Raw genomic sequence first — 13,362 nt, forward strand, 5'->3', positions numbered from 1 at the left:
TATTTACAACAGCACGTAGTGACAGGACAGAAACTGAAAGAGATCAGGTTTAGGTTAGATGTTAGGAGGAAGTTCTTTGCTGTGAGGGTGGTGAGGCACTGGAAGAGTAACGGATCTTGATTGTGGACTCTCCACTAGAGGTTTCCTGGAGAAGAACTCAGTCGCGCAGTCCCCCTTCGGCAGGAGGAGAGAGCAACCAAGTTTCCACTCGGTGTCCCAAGGTGAAAAGACCTTTATTTCCAAACTCCCATGGTTTATATGGGCTCGGGGGGGAGGGCAAGAAGAAGGGATGTGATTGGGTCAAGGTCCAGGGGGAAGGGAGTGGCTTGAGGACTCTACTGACCAATAGGGGATACAGGAGGATCATGTTCCAGTAACAGAACCAGGGACTGGGGAGAGGCGGGTGAGACAGCCTATCCTGTTTGTGCAGAGATGGAGTCTGCGATCGGGGAGGGGAGCAAACATGGTTCCGAATGGGGGGGGCCGCGTGGGTTAGGGAAATTACACAGCTCAGGGAGAACCCGTACAATGGAAAACGCAAGTAGTTGTTCTTTTTCTGCTTTGCTCGATCATGGGAAGCTGCCGCTGTAATGGACCCGTTTCTAAAGCTGTTCTTTCCAGGCTTCGTAATCCTGGTGTTCGCCTACAGAAGAGGTTGCCCACAGAAGCTGTGGACACCCCATCCCTGAATGCCAAACTGAATGGAGCTCAGAGCAACCTGGTCAAGTGAAAGGTGTCCCTGTCCATGGCAAGGGGGTTGGAACAGGATGATCTTTGAGGTGCCTTCCTCCTCAAGCTGTTCTATGATTCTATGTTAATATTTTATACAGAATTGTTTTCACATTATAATTAAACAGGTAAAATTTGCACTTGGTGCCAGATTTTATTTCAGACCCTAGATTGAAAGTCCTGTGAGCAGAAGATACTGAATCATCAATCAGTTAACGATAAGTGTCATCCGCTGCTTCAGGAAGCACAGGAGCAAGCACATGACGACAAACTGGGCATGTTCCCGACTATAAAAAGAGAAAAAAATACCAGGTCATTTGCACAGTTTGCATTCAATTTCACCGAAAAGCTAAAGTTATTATTTATAAAGTATTTACTGTCTTAAACTCAAATTTGACTGGAGAGCTACCTGAGCCAAGAGAGATAAACTCAGAAGAAAGACTTGTTTTGCTTTTACACCAGTTACACAGAAAATGCATTGGAATTTCTCCAAGTTCTCCTGCAAGGCATTGATTTTACATGTGGTATTTTTTTCTTCTGAGGCAAGGATTAAAAATAAGTCTTAGTTTTCAGGAAGAGCAGTTTACTATGACAGCAGAAAAAAGGTAAGACATGTAAAACAAGCAAAATCAAGGTGGTAATCAAACCAACATTATCAAGGAAAAAAAATATAAACACACCAACTAAACCTACCAACCCTCCACACTAGAGGTGTTTTGATAGGACCTCCCTAATGCAATCAATTAACCTTTCTCTTATGCTCTTGAGAAAATGATGTGGTATGCTGTACACTGAGAACTAGCAAGTCCAGACTCACACTGCACATAAAGGAGAGTGCAAGTCCAAGGAATAAAACATACCAATTCATTAATTACAGTTCTAGCTTCAATATGACACAAGCCTTTTTAAAACACTTGGAAGAAAACTGATTACAGGTTATGAAAATGAAATGATACAACATGGAATTACTAAACATAATTTAAAAAAATTAATCTATAAGCATTTCAAGTATTTCTCCTGTCAGCCCTACATCATAAACGGGCCTGACATTGTGGCAAGACAGAGAATTGCTCTTCTCAGAAAATACCAAACCATCATCTTTACTTCGAGGTAGGAATACAGTAAAGACAGGTTTTCTTGTACCAAAACAACTCAACCACGTCTTTCATTCTTACTAAAAGCAAAACATTTTTCTCACAAAAATATCCCCTCTATTCAAGAAATTGCCCTTCAGGTAAGTACAGATATAAATTTCTCTCCTCACTTGCACTAGAATTTGCTTCCATAATGCATAAATGTAACAGCCAGTTGTTTCTTGGTATTTCATCCCAATCCCACCATCATTTTTGAAAAGTTAAAGTTGTTCCTCCCCAGAAGAAAACACAAAACCCCTACAACCCCCCCACCAATCCTTTAGTACTTACTCTCTGCAACCAAGGAGTTACACAAGATTTGTGAAACAAATGATGACAGGGTAGCTCTGCCACGTATTCACCTCTCACATATTCACTGCAACAGATCGTACAACTCTCATCTTGACCTAAACCCATGATGAAGAAAAAGCATTATTATCTTGTTTTGTATCTAAGATGAGCTCAGATTAAAATTCATTTAGTATCAACAGTATCACTAATGGGTACAAAATAAAGTCACACTATCACTAGTAAAGATTAGTTTTCCAAACTGCTTAAAATTATACTCAGTCTGATTCAAGGTTCAGAAGCTTTTAAAACAGCATTGGCAGTAAGCATATTTAAGTATTGTGATAGTACAGAAAGTTGTTCTTACAAACTTTGTGGAAACTAATTTTTCCATAATTTTTCCAAACCATTGTAGTCACCTGTGATGAGAACCACTGGCAGACAATCTATGGTTTCCTTAGTAGCTGGTGGACGAGTCTGTTCAACATCAAAGGCAAGAGACTCCAACTGTGCCAGAGCAACCTGAAAGGAGCGAGCAGAGACCAAGTTCTTTTACTCACAAATGTAACACTTCATATAAAACCAAACAAGCAGGAAAAGGAATCCAATTCTAATAGTATTACTTTCTTAAATGGAAGTTATGTCTGTCAAACTAGCCACTACATCATTTCTATTTTTGTAAAGAATGAGATGAAACTGAAGGTCAAAACAGTAATGCCTCGGTTTTAAGCCCTCTTAGAGTATGAGGACATTCACAACCTTATCTCTAATAAACACTTGTTAATTTTATAAAGTTACAGAAACAGCAGCAAGTTGAAAATGTAATACATTTTGCCAACATAAAACTGCCAGTGTATTTTGCTTTCTGAAAATAAATGCCTCATTAATGTGTTTCCTGGTTTTAACTGTTGAATTACTCAGGCACAAACAAAAATATTAAGTACTTTGGCTACACTACCAATTTAAGCTTCCAGAAATGAAAACCCAGCATCCATATAGATGTTTCTCATCTTAAGACAGACAATGCTCTGAAGTAACTTTGGTTTGAATTTAAGTTTTTCACCATACAAAATCTTTAAGACTCCAAGGCTACAGCAAGTATATTTGATGTTTACATCATACATTCAACCCTGTAAGACACTGAAAGGATATCCAGTAGGAAAAAAAAGATAAAATCAGAGAACTCAGAACATTTGGTTTTATTTGCTGAGAAATGTACTAGATATACCTGTCTGAAGAGCAAACATACTGAAACTGAAGAGCCAAGAACACAGAAGCACTGGGTTCCTATGCTGAATGAAGTAGTCATACCCCTCAGGTACAACTACTTACTGCTCTAATCAGCCTGAAAATTATTCATTCTAATGGCCACAAAACTCTCTTAGTAAGAAGTATAAGATCTAGAAATCTGACAATATAAAGGAAATCCTGGGACAGTTATCCCTACTGTAGTACGCAAGTCCCTCTGCAGAACAGGTACACTGCTCCAATATAACAGCTTAAAAACATTCAATTCTGCTACAGCAGACAACACTATGTTAGTAACGTTAAGATGATTTAGTTTTTGTAATTTTTTTTGCTATAACTGCAATGATCTGAGAATAAGCTGTAGGTAAAAATACTATGCTTAATTAGATTAACCAACACAGGTGGAAAAATTAGATAGGATCCCAGGCAGACAGAGAGATGCATTATTACTGATGTGTCAAACCTCTCTGTATACATCCAGTATTAGTATTCTCTGACAGAAAACACTGTATTGCTTGCTTTTGAAACCTATACAAAAGAAACATCATAGACACAAAGCCTCACTATGACTCTGATGCTTAAAACCACATCTTCAAAAACAAAGCACAGCAAAGCAGTTTTTTTTACAACTTTTATAAGATAACTTTGTATCTTCAAAACGCATTTATGTCCTTCCTCTTATTATTTGTGTGACCATTTACTTCTCTATGTACCATTAACAAAATACTGGACATTGTTCTGTTAAAAACAAAGAGTGCTACAGTGTACAGGGGTTTGAGCTTCTCACATCTGTGAACTGGCACAGGAAATACTCATAAAGTCGCTGATGCTGCAGAGACAACCAATCTGTTCTACACTGCTAATGAAGTAAATCAGACACTCCCAGCTACACAATTTCTTTAAAAGAAATGGAATAAAAAACCCCACACATATTTTATTAAATTTTAGGAACCTAGAGTCTTACAGAAGAAATATCTAATGTGTTCATTACTTCTCCCCTCCAAATGTCACAACTAATTGAGGTAGATCTGCCCCGCTCTTTCCCCTCCAGTGAGGATACACTTAAATTTTGGATGCTTTGTGTCATATCCCTTTCAAGTGTTTCATAGTTACAGTAAATTACATTGCTCATGTTTTCTGAACAATTTTTAGTAACCATCTTCATACTGCTCTATATTCTGCTTGAGATTTGAAGGGAATAGTCAGGATTCTTACTCAAAACCTGTGTTGTCCATTTGGTCACAATCAATACAGCTGTTCCTTTTACTACTCAGTTACCACTTCTTTTTGCTAATTCCAAATATGCCAGACTTCTATGCCCACCATAAAGTTTTAGACCCTTAAATGCTAATTTCAAGCACAAATCATCATCTTTCCCCTCTTGTCCAATAATCACAGTGACCCGTACCACAGGTACCACAAAATAACTATCTTTGTAGTCATCTGTCAGTGACAATCTGTTCCCAGTGACACAAGCAAAATGACAGCAGGTTCTCAGCCAGCCATGCACAGACTTACAGATCAGTCTGACAAGACTGCACAGTTTTATTCTGACAGAGTAATGAGGGTGATGTTACACAAGAATGAGAAAAAAAAACTCAGTCACAATAAACTCAGTCTCTTCTTCAAGTGTTAACATATAGATTAAAAAAATTAAAAAAGATGGGATTAGGTTCCCCCTGTCTACACAGAATGTCTTGCTTTGGTGCAAAGGAGGTCAACTGTTTCTGTAGTTCTGGGGTTTTTTGATGTAGTGAGAACCAGCAGCTATGAAGGAGACAAGAATTTTCTCTGTACAACTTCAAATAAGGATATCAACACACCTTCTCCCCATTAACAAGCTGTTCTGAAGTGTCCCCAGGTGAGTAATGCTAACAAGATCCTGCACAGCTGGAGAAGAACCTATGGTGCTGGATCATAAATGATGATGACCTCCCATACACCCCCGGGGGGATGCACAATACCTGGAAACTGCATGCCTGCCAGCTTCAGGGAACAGCCCTTCCACCCCCGTGGAAAGTACCATGAAGTTTATTCACAAAATAGTTGATTTTGAACATATCAATGGAAAAAGCAAAAAACCATTACCTGTGATTTTTCCACTGTCTGCCAGCTTTAGAAAGCATTTCAAAGTGCCCTTGGTATTTTGTCTGCAGGCACACATTGACATACAGCCTGCCCTGTTCAAACCTTTACAACAGGTGCTAGTAGTCAAACTGCCCCTTGCTGCCCTAAACTTATCTCAACCACAAAACATTCAATTCACCACTTAACTCTTATTTTGACAAATACCCTGCAGGGGAGATTTCTGGCAGTTGCACTGCACCAAACTGGATTTCAGGTAGCTCTATATTCACTCTCACATTGACCAACACCAGGTAACACAGAAAAGACAAAGATCATAACTATGCTGGCTCTTGATAATAAATGCTCTAGTCTGTCCAAAATTAGACAGATCAAATGGAATTAAAACAAGGTAAAAGGCTTTTTTTTTTTTTTTTTTTGGGTGGTTTGTTTTTCTGATTGGGGTTTTTTGTTCGTTTGTTTGTTACTGTGGGGTTTTCTTTATTTAAAACACATGGAGTCAAGACGGTCAAACACACAAAAGTCTTTTACTGATATATAAAAATATGATACATCCAAATGTACTCTTGCAAATAAAAAAAGCTAGGACAACTCACAAGTACAGATCAAAGCATAAGCCTTCTCCTTTGCTACGTATAGAATCTGGTAAAATTTATTGAAGTAAATTAAACGGCCTATGTTTATACTGGTAGAAATCAGTAACTTTTTTCCTTTAAGAGGAAATAAATACATATTCTAAAAGGAGTGGGCACTGATCAATGACTTCTTGTAGTACATAATTTAAAAGAACTTCCAACATTTATTTGCAGATTTGTAGACCTGAAAGCTCAAGCTAACAGAGGAAAGCAATTTTTTCCCCTGATTCTCCTGGATTTCAGATTATTTAGAAACAGGATTCAATAATAAACATTTATATCACAACATCACTAGTATAAAATCACAGAAAATATTTTAATACCTCCACAGCTTCTAAGCGTCCCTCTAGTGCCACAAATGTGAGAAGTTGAGGGTCCATGTAAGGAATGTTTAGAGCAAGTCCTAGGACTTCAAACTCATCAAGGGTTCTGAAAAACATGGGTTAGGAAACATGGTCTTAATTTCAAAGTAAACAGTAGCAACATGAGGGCCAGGTACATCAATTTACTGCACATAACCTGTTAATTACCTGCCAGATACCCAGTCAGCTGATCTCTCACTCCCCTACCTCAACTGAACATGCATGTAAATAAGATTAAAAGCTCATGGGTCAAGATAAACACAGGCTGATCAGTCATAAAACACCACCACAAGCAAAACAGACTTATCTTAGGAAAAACCTTAATTTAATTGAAAGGTTGAACCAGATGATCTTTTTATGTTCATTTCAACTTAGGCCGCTCTACAATTCTATGAATTTATTGCCAAAAGAAATGGACTTTGATGGTGAGAAGCAAAGACAAAAACTAGAACACCTTCCCCTTAGCCCTCTTTTTATTTCCAAGCTCAACTTGGCTCCTTCATTCTTGACTCCTCTAAGTTCCCCTACCCTGAGCAGGGCAGAGAGACAGGGAACGGGGGTTGTGGTCAGTGCATGGTGGTTGCTCTCTCTCTAATTACTTCCCCCTCACACTGTTTTCCCTGCTCCAGTGTTGGGTGTGTGGCAGCTCCTTTGAGTTCTGTTTTCAACAATCAGAAATCAAACCTTGAAACAAGCAAAATCATGTGCGGATCTGCATATGTTCAACCAAAAAACCTTAACAGACCATTAACATCTTCCTTCCTATTTTTAGTAATTAGGAAGCTTACCAAGGCTAACCTCCAACATTTAAAAGTCAGTTTCTCCCCCTATCATAGTATTCCTTTGCTGGCTTACTGCCTGACATTGCAAGAACATATGCCTTACTTCTAATTTGGACTCTCATGCATTAGTTAGTCCCCACTGTGCCTTTCCACAGTGTAACTTCTCAAGGAGAAAATACCAGTGTTTTTGGTATGTCTGGACTGTAGTTCATATTTTAATAAGCAGAAGAGAGCAAGTGTTAATTTTCTTACTGGAAAGCACTCTGTCTAGCTCACTCTTACTTTAAAACAAACACTTTCTAGGATTAGACTGTGAACGTGCCTCAAATCACTTTACTCCTGGTATTTGCAGCATTTTGTAATAAATATTCTGCAATATTCTTCAGCAATCTAATGACAAAATCGATTGAAGCATTCAAAATTATGATAATATCAGGTAATTGCATGGCATTTCAAAGAAATAAAATAGGCTTATAATGTCTAACCTACATCAGTTTCAAAGGAGGAAAAGACCAATTATAAAACAGGGCTGATTGAATGCTGATTACATTTATGTTGCTCTACTTTTGTTATACTTCCACTTGAAAATTAATTATACTTACTATCTTGAAAATTAATTGAAAAGGTACAACCATCCCCTGAATATTTAGGGCACCAGAATTTTCTCAAATCACAGACTGACTGAGCAAATCTACATCCTTTTTCTCTCATTAGAAGACACCTAGCACTTGAAGTACTTTAAACCTTAAAACTGAGATTATAAGACTTTGAAGCAACTGCATACTGATAGCCATGAGTACTTTTGACATCTTACATAAAAAGCCAAATAGCAAGTACAAAACCTCTGAAATTATGGCAGACAACTATCAAATGCATACCTCCACTCCACATCCAGGTCTTCACTCACACTGGAGTCATCTTCAAAGCTGTTATTTCCATTGAACGGGAAGAATGCAGGATGCATGAAATCATTAACTGGATCATTTTCCTCATCACTGCTACTTTCTACTTCTTCTCGGTACGGTAACCAAAGAATCTCACCTTCCTCCCTTCAAATAAATAAATGAAAAAGTAAAACTAAAAAGCTAAGAGAATTTACAAACATATGTGAACAATAGCTAAACATACTACAAAGACTGAAGAGTCTGTTTCCCAGACAGCAGAGTCCCAGATTAAAATTTACGGTTTGCCATAAAAATTCAAGAAACTCCCAGTGTTATCAGCTCCAGAGTCAGAACCTAGTAACACCCATGGTTCTACAGCAAAGCTATTTGTCTAATGCTCAAGGCCAGCAGTACAGCCCTGCCAGGGCTAGTAAATTTGGTACTAAATATTTTCTTATTTATCAAAAAGAAAGACTGTCTTGACACCTTGGAACAGTCTTCATGGCAAAGCTTGGCCTGAATACAATGCAAAGAGGTACTACTTGCAAGAGAAGTAGTACCTGCATAAGGTACTACATAAGGTATTTCCTATCTGCATAAGGAGAAAGTATCATCTCATTCCTTGATATTCTAGAGGAGCACAAGTCACCTGGATGTTTATTTACAGCCACAGGGCTGTGAGTCCCATTTTCCTTGTAAATGGGCAAATAAACAGGAATCACATTAAAACTGTGTACATTTCCAGGCTGTTCACATCAAAGAAAGCTAAAGATTACACAGTTGCATTGTTGTTATTCTGAAAGAGATGGTATCTGTAAAGTTTTCATCAAGTCACACTAATTCTCCAAACCTCAAGGGATACCAATACTAAAAAAGAATTAACAGCAAAGTGAACTGCTTGGCAACAGGTGCTGTCAAGAGTGGAAGAAGCTGAAACATCACTTAGGTGTGGTCTTTTTGCTTTGTAAAGACACAAGCTAAAGTCAATATTAGATGCTTAAGTTAAAAAACCAAAACCAAACACTTTCCTTGGCTCCATATAGCTACAAATTTTGACTTGCAGCTACAATTTATAAAGCACTGAATGACCGGAAAAAATAAATAAGTTGTATGAACTACAGCAAGCAAGTAATTCAAGTTTGCTTGAATCATTGATAGAGCTGCAGAAAACAGGGAGCAGCAGTGGAATAGGAGATGTAATAAAGCAAAGAGTTAAACAAGTGCTTTTCAAGGAGTACTAAGCAGTGTCAGAAGATTTTTATGTAACATTTAACAATTAATTTTCCTAATCTGGCTTTCTAAAGTCACTACATCAAATTTATTAAAACATATAGACACTACATGCCAATGCCCTCATTATTTCTCTTTCATTAAACAGAATTGTTTCCATGAAATGCCATTTTTTCCCTAATTTGAAATACACTCAACTACTCAAATTGTTATAATGACTGCTGCTAGTACAGTAACTGCTTTTAGAATAGATGTCACTTGGTGTAGTGTCATGGGGATGACCCTGATGGTGCTGAACTTAGAAGCTACAGGAAGTCAGCTATATGAAATAAAGCCATACCCTTCTTGTACACCGCAGTTTGTGTTCTCTTCTTTTACATCACAGTTGATGCTCTGCACTTCACATTCCTCCCTGCCTGGGAGAGTATCCCAGCTCTCTTCACTTGAGGACTGCTCTTGTTCCGCAGCAGTCAAACAGCTAGGCACAGCCGTAGCCCATTCTCCATCGCTGCATTCTGAGCTGCCATTTAAACAAGGCGACAGGGCATGAATTTAAACACTACTTTAGGGGAAACAAAATAAATGTTCTGCGATTTTCTACCTTTCTGTCAACATTGCATTCAATATAGATGATTTTTTTTTCTAGGAGAAATGAATTTTGTGCTATTTATAGGTGTATTAAAAGTCGGGTATACATAAAGAATGGATTAAATAAACAACTAGTCTGTAAGGAAAAAAAAATAAATCAAGAATTCTGCTGATTCTACTTTGCAAAAATGTTTTGTTCTTCCCTCTCCACATTTGCAGAGTACATGAAACAAGAACAGAAACCCAGACCCACTATACACATCTTTCTCCCAGAACACAGAAACAGCAGCAGTGACACTGAGAACACCAGTGCTTGATTAACAAATAATAAGCAAAGTCAACCTTGCCTCTTAGCCAAACTTAAAGTAAAAGCTCTCACAACATATAAGCCATATAGAATGATCCTTTCCTTTCAACCATAAAAAGATACAACAGATGACTCTCTACAAATTATATAATTCACTAGTCCAAACAGATGAACGGCAGGGAGTTTTTTCCAAGTCAATTTGCTCAGCCACCACATGGAAAAGGGTAGTAAATAACAAGTTGTGGGCAGCTAAAATCATAATGGTAGCAGAACCTCCAGAAAGATGAACTACTGCTACCATTGGTAATACCACTTAGAAGGTTCACTCAATACAGTGATAGTTGACACCTGCTGAAATTCAAAATATAGTCAACTAACCACGTCACTTCAAAAGTTAGAGAAAAATACGTGAATAGCAAATGTGCTTAACAGAGCACATTTTATATGGCAATCCACAATATCCACAGCTCAGTTTTCAATCTGTTACCTCACAAACTCACTTTAAATTAACCCTCCTTATACCTCATATTACAAGTACATGCCAATAAAAGTTCTATCTAAGAACTTCCATAGTATCTAAGTACTTCCAAAAAACTGCACATTATGCTCTGTAAGTATTACAAGAATAAAGAAGTTCCACAGATTATATTTAAGAATTTTAATTTGAGGCAGGAATATGTTTTTCTATCACAATTTTGATGACTAAGAAAAGTGATGGAAATAAGAATATTCATTAACTTTGGGCTACTTTAATGGATTACTTTACAACAGAAATCACATCTATTAAGAAATTCTGATAGGTAGTCTAATGCATCTGAAATTGCACCAACTAAAGCTGAATACTAACATCTTAGAACCATTTGTTTATTTGGTTCTTTGCCTGGTTTTGGGTTGAAAGTTTTATTGTTTGTTTTGGATTTATTTTGTTTGGTCAAGTTTTTTAATATATATTTAAAAAGATTATCTAAGCATACTGTAAGACCAGGCGAATTTCTGGAAACTCCTATTAGTCTGAAGAATTTCCATTAAAAAAGGGATATAAGCAACCCCATCAAGTTATTCTTCAGATATTACAAGGAAGAACAATTTCTTTCAAAGGGCTGGAGACAAGAACATATATAGGCTGCCATGCAGAATACTGAGATTACATGGCAAAAAAACCAAATTCTGAAAAGACTAACTCTTGAAGAGAACTTTCAAAGACCCATAAACAAGTAATATTCCTTAGTGGTAAGATGCTCTAATGCTAGATATAAGGAAAGGCTTTTTACATGACCAGAAGAGTAAAGAAGAACTGAAAGGAAATGTTGGTATCTTGTTATCTCATCATATTCTGAAATGTCTCAAGTTTTCATGTCCCATTTGCTAACATATTATTCAGTTTTGCACATGATTTACACAAAAGATTCAACACTAAAAGAGATATAAAATTGAAATTCTACCTGTCTTCATCTTCATGGGACATTAAGAAGTATCTGTTGCAGTTTTCAAATTCATCCCAAAAACTGCTATCATCTGGAACATTTTGGTTTTGAGCTGCTGCATTTTTTCCTAGGTCTCTTTCTGTGTTCTTTTGATCACTGTACACTCTTGAGAGAAAGAACACACCAGAACTTATCTCTTCGCTGTCTCTCAAGGGACACTCAGGATGGCATTGCTGGCAATCAGCAACTCCAATTCTCTTCCAGGAAGAGGAAAGTGGTTTTTGCTCTTCATCATTAGGGAGCTGCTTTTCTCTCTCAAGCTGGTTTGCAGTATTTCGTGTTCTAATTTTAGGTCTCACTACTGGCTCAGATGACTTTTCTTGGTCAGCCTTTCCATCACTGACATTTAGTACATCAGCAACAGGGGTTCCGATTCCAACATCCAGTATATGATTTATCTGCTGTGCTTCACAACTGGTACCACTCAGGTTACTTTTTGGTATAGCTTGATCTTCAGTGGATATAAGTGTCCTATTGTTTGGACATGCCAAAGGCATTGGTCCTGCTCCTTCACAATTTTCTCTAGAAACACCGTGGTTGAAAGAAGACAGTTGTGACTGTAAGTCCATAAGACGCTCCATGTCTTTTTCGCACTGAGAAAGTATGTTATCTAATTGTCCCTGAATGAGACATGATGCTTCTTTTACCAAAGAACATTTGTCTTGAGCATCATCTTCCTCTCCGTCACTGCTATCTGGCTCATAAGAGTCAATGTTTACAAAAGCAATTCCATTCTTACCATTCAAATCATTATGTCTTCCAGATGTGTTTTCTGCAAAGTCCTCAGAATTTTCATCAGGATTCATAAAGTTCTGTGAGATTTGATTGCCTTCTGGACCAGTACAGACTACAGAAAATAGTGGTGTGTTCGCTTCAGAAGTTTGGCTTGATACATTTTGGCAAATGAGTTCTCTAGTTCCACCATTTTCTGACAAAGGCTTATCTAATAGAGCAGGAGGAACTTGAACCAGTGGTCTGGAACTTTCAGAGAAAGCTGTAAGAAAAAAATACATTGGAATAATCAAAACAAACAGAAATATTCTCATCTACAACAACTGCTCAATAAAAAGAAGGGAAAATTTACTAGGACCGCAGCATAAAATGATAGACAGAAACATTTATCAGAGATGCAGTCATTCTTCACTAATATACATTTCCTTTCTCTTTTATACAAACTAAGTCTACAGAAATAGACCTAAATTATACAGTACCAGCTCAGGATGTGATAGGAAAAAATAGTATTAAAGGAATATGTTCATAAGCAGAATTTTTGCACTGTTTATAAAGAAGGGAATTATAAGATAACAGGAAAACTCAAAAAACCATTTCTCTCCATATTAGACTATTAATTCATTAACTGGTGTTATGGTTTGAGATCCCCAAAATTCTAATTCCCTAGTCCTAGCCCCCTGTCACATCTCAATCCAATGTGAGATGTGTTTTCCAGACAAACACACAAGACTCAAAATAGGGGGAAAGGGAATATATTACAATGACTGTACAAACAAATATTATAATACATTATACACACGATCTCAACTATCTCTACCATGACATAAGTATTTACAATGGATCGGATCTCTTCTCCCCCCAAATAAAAGTCCAGG

General features: G+C 37.4%; 1 protein-coding gene across 6 annotated transcripts in view; it reads right to left on the reverse strand.

Annotated features, from left to right (window-relative positions):
* Positions 1 to 214: 214 nt before the first annotated feature.
* PJA2 (praja ring finger ubiquitin ligase 2) overlaps positions 215 to 13,362 on the reverse strand; it is a 32,847-nt gene continuing 19,699 nt past the window's right edge. For all 6 annotated transcript variants that reach the window (XM_027712602.2, XM_027712606.2, XM_027712604.2 and 3 more), the window contains 7 exons: positions 11,714 to 12,749; positions 9,717 to 9,896; positions 8,141 to 8,311; positions 6,442 to 6,547; positions 2,570 to 2,672; positions 2,154 to 2,269; positions 215 to 1,016 (listed from right to left, as the gene is read on the reverse strand). In XM_027712602.2, coding sequence (XP_027568403.1) covers positions 942 to 1,016; positions 2,154 to 2,269; positions 2,570 to 2,672; positions 6,442 to 6,547; positions 8,141 to 8,311; positions 9,717 to 9,896; positions 11,714 to 12,749 — 1,787 coding nt within the window. In that variant the 3' untranslated portion in view covers positions 215 to 941. The remainder of the gene's footprint in view (positions 1,017 to 2,153; positions 2,270 to 2,569; positions 2,673 to 6,441; positions 6,548 to 8,140; positions 8,312 to 9,716; positions 9,897 to 11,713; positions 12,750 to 13,362) is intronic.

The sequence above is a fragment of the Pipra filicauda genome, unplaced genomic scaffold (assembly GCF_003945595.2).
Source record: "Pipra filicauda isolate LSUMZ 115617 unplaced genomic scaffold, ASM394559v2 scaffold108_size2327098_pilon, whole genome shotgun sequence".
In the NCBI taxonomy this organism is placed as follows: Eukaryota; Metazoa; Chordata; class Aves; order Passeriformes; family Pipridae; genus Pipra; species Pipra filicauda.